The sequence below is a fragment of the Diceros bicornis genome, chromosome X (assembly GCF_020826845.1).
Source record: "Diceros bicornis minor isolate mBicDic1 chromosome X, mDicBic1.mat.cur, whole genome shotgun sequence".
NCBI classification, from domain to species: domain Eukaryota; kingdom Metazoa; phylum Chordata; class Mammalia; order Perissodactyla; family Rhinocerotidae; genus Diceros; species Diceros bicornis.
In genome coordinates this window covers 21,917,487-21,922,300 of record NC_080781.1, presented here as the reverse complement: position 1 = coordinate 21,922,300, position 4,814 = coordinate 21,917,487, and the positions used below count along the sequence as shown (strand labels likewise).

The following is a 4,814-nucleotide window of genomic DNA, read 5'->3' as shown; positions in this document are numbered from 1 at the left end:
TTGCTACACTGTGATTTCCATGGTCTTTCCTCATTTCCGACTTATGAGGGAGGCTTTGGTTATTGACCATCTAGGTAAGCTCACTTATTGGTGTGTGTGTTCAGTCTCAAATAACACACTCCTTTAAAATCCTACTGATAATATCTGGGTTGTTTACAAAACCCCCTACCTAACTTCAATGACATCCCAAGAACCAGTATATTCTGTAAAAAATAAGACTCTAAACACCAGCTCATTTGGAATATACTTTGAGACTGTTGTAGAGATGTGAGGTGGGGAGGTGGGACTGTGACAATCAGGTATCTAAACTTCACTGTTGATGATTCCACCAAGAGGGATGGAATCTCCAAGGTACACCTGCAGAGAGTTGGAATGCTTTAATCAAGGGGAGGGCAAGTGATTCTGGACTGCCTTTATGACAGGAAGCAGGGTGCAGCCTCCAGAGGACACAGTGAAGAGCTGGCCAGAATATGAGGTTCCAATTTGGACAGGAGGGCACACGCGGGAGGACCCAGGGGCAAGTGCTGTAATGCAGGAAAGTGCTGGTACAGGCCTTGGGCCAGCACCTGGGCAGAGTTAGCTGTCCAGGAAGCCTTGGGCTAGGGACAGGAGGATCCTCAGCAAAGGAAGCCCCTAGACAAGCCCTAAATTGTGCTTTATTCTCATATTCACCTTCCTTCATCAGGACTACTTTTAGTACTTTGGCTAGAGAGTCCTGTTTTTTAATTGTCTGTGATACATCTTGGAGTAGTGAGGAGAATAGAAAATGAAGAGACAGAAGGTCTGCCTCAGGCTGGAGGAGTGGAAAAGTGTGGGCTCTAGAAAAATTTGGACCTGAGGTCTAGTCTCAGCTCTTTCACTTATCAGCCATGTGAACTTGAGAAAATTACAAGTTCTTCATCTGCAAAGTATGTCTGAGAAGCCCTATCCTGTAGGACTGTCAGAATATTTGTAATGGATATGGAGCACTTGGCAGAGTAATTAGAAAATATTACGTCTTTAATGAATGGCAGTTATATATTTTTTTTAACTGCAGTTGATACCACCTTCCCCTCTGGGGAGATTTCTTTTTGGGGGGGGAGGAGATTTACCCTGAACTAACATCTGTGCCAATCTGCCTCTATTTTGTATGTGGGTCACTGCCAGAGCATGGTTGATGAGTGAGTGGTGTAGGTCCACACCCGGGATCTGAACCTGTGAATCCGGGCCGTCAAAATGGAGCCCACTGAACTCAACCACTACACCATGGGGCCAGCACCTGGGGAGATCTACTTTTTATTAATTCAGGAGATATCACAGAATATGCAGCTTTCTAGGACAAATAATACCAAATTAGCCCAAAACGCTGCTTAGCAACTAAAACTAAATAAATTTTCCCCCATTTGAGGATAAGTTATTTAATTTGGGTAGGGGGAGTCTTCCCTAGTTGGATGCAACTCAGAGGTCCTAGAATTTGTGTCAAAGACCAACAACTTCTCTCCCAGGTACCTTTTCATCCAAACCACCCCTATTTTTATTCATTTAATCACCACCAAATATGGAGCCCTCAGAGTTTTTTAAAATTATACTCGAGATAATCTAATTAAAATGCCTTTTTATGCATTGAGATCTGGTTCTCCCACTCGGTTGGGCAAAGAGAGCCAACATAGTAACTTCTCCACATCCCTGAGAGTATCACTCTTATTTCTCAGACATTCCTTGAAGACACTGTGCATAAAACAACTAGATGGTGCTCTGTGTTCAAGCACGTGAACAAGAGCACAGGACACCTTCCATTTCTGCCCCAGGAGGAGGTTTTCCTCTGGCTTATTGATAATACTAAAGCAACTTTTAAGAGCAGGTTTGCATTCCAGGGTTTTGTCCTTCAATGTTGAGAAGCACCATCTGTATATCTGGCCTCTGCTCACCAGTCCCACAGCCTCGTCTACCCTACCACCCAGCTGAAATTAACAGTATATCCCACTGAGGGACTTTAAGTTTCCCAAAACCCCAAACTGCCTTTCCTAAGGGCATTTGTACCTTATTGTTTTCAGCCAGACACCCCACACACACACTCCTCCCCCTCCCCCTTACCTCCTTACTCCTTACTCGTCCTTTAGGTCTTAGACGGTATTTCACCACCTTCCCTACATGATTACTGCTCCTTGACTGTAAAATTCTAAGGGCTTGGGTGTTTTGTATCCTAGATTCCCCATTTCTCACATGGTGACTTTCAAAGAGCAGAAGTTCAATTAATATTTGGAGAATGAATGAGCCAGTGAGCATGAATTCTAGTTTATAAACATTTTATTTCTTCTGCATTCTTTAATAAGTAAGCAATCCAGGTATGTATCTTTTATTTTTGCAGAATAGCAGACTAAAATGGATAAAGAAAACCAAGAACTGAACATCTTTTACTTTTTCCCCCTCTATTTTTTGATCTCAATAATTTTACTGCTACATTTTTTCACCTTTCCAAGGAAATGTATTACAATGCCATGTTGTATAGTTCTGGTTCAGTAAATATGAAAAGTTTCCCAATTTGTTTTACAAAATATTAAAACTCCCAATCTTAAATCTATTAAACAGCAATAAATATGTAACCAAAATCATTAATAAATTTAGATTCTGAAATTATTTAAACCTGTTATTAAAGAAACATTTGAAATGTAACAAAAGGAAAGAAAGAAAGAAAGAGAAAGAAAGAAAAGGAAGGAAGGAAGGAAGGAAGGAAGGAAGGAAGGAAGGAAGGAAGGAAGGAAGGAAGGAAGAAAGGGAAAGAAAGAAAGAACTCTAAGTTTACCACATAGAACAAGAATGCAAAGATGATATATACTGTGTTCCCACCAGACCCACCCAGGCCATCCACTTCTTAGAATGTCAACTGCTCTTTTCTTCCACAAAGAAAACAAACTGCCTCAGACTTCAACATTTGAAATATAACCTATAAAAAAAAAGAAAGGTAAAATTCCAAGTTACCGATACAGAACAGGAACACAAAGATAATATACACTTCTCCAGCCCCGCCCCCGGACCTCCACTATTACAAGTTGACATACCTTTTCAACCAAAAAGTGAGAAACCAGACTCAGACTTCACTTAGTGTGGGAGGAGCTGCTGGCCGTGGCCCTGGAACGTGCACTGGCCGTAGCCTGGGAACGTGCACTGGCCATGGCAGCAGTACGAGCCCTGGCTGCAGCTCTGGCTCGGGCTCTCTCTTCCTCATCTCGCAAAGCCTCTGCATACCAGGATGGGAAGGCGCTAGGGACGGTATCATGAAGCTTGGCTAAAAACTCCAGGACTTTCATCTTGCTGGTTTCAGCGTGGGCTCTTGGGCCCCACAGGAACTCATAGCGTGGAGGATCACTGTCAGGCACCTGCCGGTACTCCAGGTACTTTAGCTGCACCAAATCTTCGGTGATGATCTTCCTGGGCTCCCCATAGATGAAGTGCTTCCTATCAGCATATACACCCATCAAATTCAGCACTTTCCAGACCTCCTCCTCGGGGGCACAGTTGGCTTTCATGAAGATCACACCCAGCACAATCATCAGGAGGCCAGTCTTGGGCATGTTCTCTTCATCACTCGTCGTTCCGTCGGAGGTGAGATCCAGTTTGCTGAGAAGGGCATAGCAGTGCCTGATGGGATCCACTTCCTTCAAATCAACACCAAAGGCCAGCTCCATGTGCTCAGAGGCTCTCCTGAGGATCTCATTGAAATGAGACTTGTACTTTTTGGTAATTAACTTCAGCAAGTCTGCCTTTGTAATTGGCTCTTTCTTTTGATACTTCTGCAGCAGGAACTGCACCATGGAAACCACCTTCTTCTTTAAAGGATCTCTGCGCCAACCCTTAGTGCCCTTGGAGGATCTGGGGTTTTCCTCATCTTGGCTGTCGGTATCTTCATCTGAATCGCTGCATGAAACAGCTGCAGTAGTGTTGGTGGTAGATGGGGTTCCCTGAGGTGCCACAGGAGTGCTAGGTGTCTCAGCAGCAGGCAAATTCTGAGGCTCGCCCCCAAGGGGAGGAGAGGCAGACGAGGGGGACTCTCCTTCTGCCGCAGTAGCCTGAGCACCCTCCAGACCCTGGGTCTCACCACGGGCCTGGCGGCGTTTCTCCCGGGCACGGAGCTTGCTCTTCTGACCTCGAGGCATGACTGTGGTCAGGGATAATAGGCAGGAGTTCAAGCAATTAGGTTGATGAAGAGGTCACCCTAGAAGACAGAGAAAGAGATGGTGTGCACAGTCTCAGTAGGGAGATGCTACCTTGGCTCACAAGAAAAGCCATTTCTGCTGGTTCCCTTAAGGGTACTGTTTGAGGAACCCTCACGACAGGGGCGGGCGGGACTCTGTGGACCTCCTCTTTTCTGCCAGGGCTTGGCATCTCAGTCCTAACTCAGGATACTAAATTTGACTCCTTACGGGTCCTTTGACTCCTCCCTCGGCTCACTTGAGGCTGCCCCTTCAGATCAAGGCTCCCCACCCCAAAATTCCCTACGCGGAAGTGAGGCGGCGTTAAGTCTAACAGCCATACTTGAGCCACTCGGAGTTGACAGTGGGGGATGGGGCGTGCCAGTGTAGAGTGGGGCTGCTGCAGCTGCCTCAGTTCTGAGAGAAGTGTGTTCTCTCAGTTCTAACAAAGGTTACTCACTTTGACCTCTGTCAAATCCTGGGACTCCTCCCTGTGCTGGCTTGAGGCCACAGCTCTCAGACCAAAGCCACAACCGCCACAGTTGGCCTGGCGGAAGTCAGAGGGAGCACTTCCGGCCACGCCCAGTTGGGCTTCCCAGCATAACTGCAGGGGTGGGTTTCTGAGCCCGCCCCCCTCTGGTTTGG

General features: G+C 46.1%; 1 protein-coding gene across 3 annotated transcripts; it reads right to left on the bottom strand.

The window, feature by feature from the left end:
• Positions 1-2,731: 2,731 nt before the first annotated feature.
• LOC131400448 (melanoma-associated antigen B18-like) lies at positions 2,732-4,665 on the bottom strand. 3 transcript variants are annotated; one of them, XM_058535176.1, is made up of 3 exons: positions 4,630-4,665; positions 3,039-4,192; positions 2,732-2,923 (listed from the first exon to the last, which is right to left on the bottom strand). In XM_058535176.1, the coding sequence occupies exon 2, from the start codon at positions 4,131-4,133 to the stop codon at positions 3,075-3,077; it is 1,059 nt and encodes a 352-aa protein (XP_058391159.1). In that variant the 5' UTR covers positions 4,134-4,192; positions 4,630-4,665; the 3' UTR covers positions 2,732-2,923; positions 3,039-3,074. The 3 variants fall into 3 exon arrangements, with proteins under 3 accessions (XP_058391159.1, XP_058391160.1, XP_058391161.1); XM_058535177.1 differs by lacking the exon at positions 4,630-4,665 and adding an exon at positions 4,513-4,574; XM_058535178.1 differs by lacking the exon at positions 4,630-4,665 and adding an exon at positions 4,401-4,488.
• Positions 4,666-4,814: the final 149 nt, after the last annotated feature.

What these genes read in the sequence shown, in the direction of transcription:
- LOC131400448 (XM_058535176.1), bottom strand. Translation starts at nt 4,133, where the DNA reads ATGCCTCGAGGTCAGAAGAGCAAGCTCCGTGCCCGGGAGAAACGCCGC.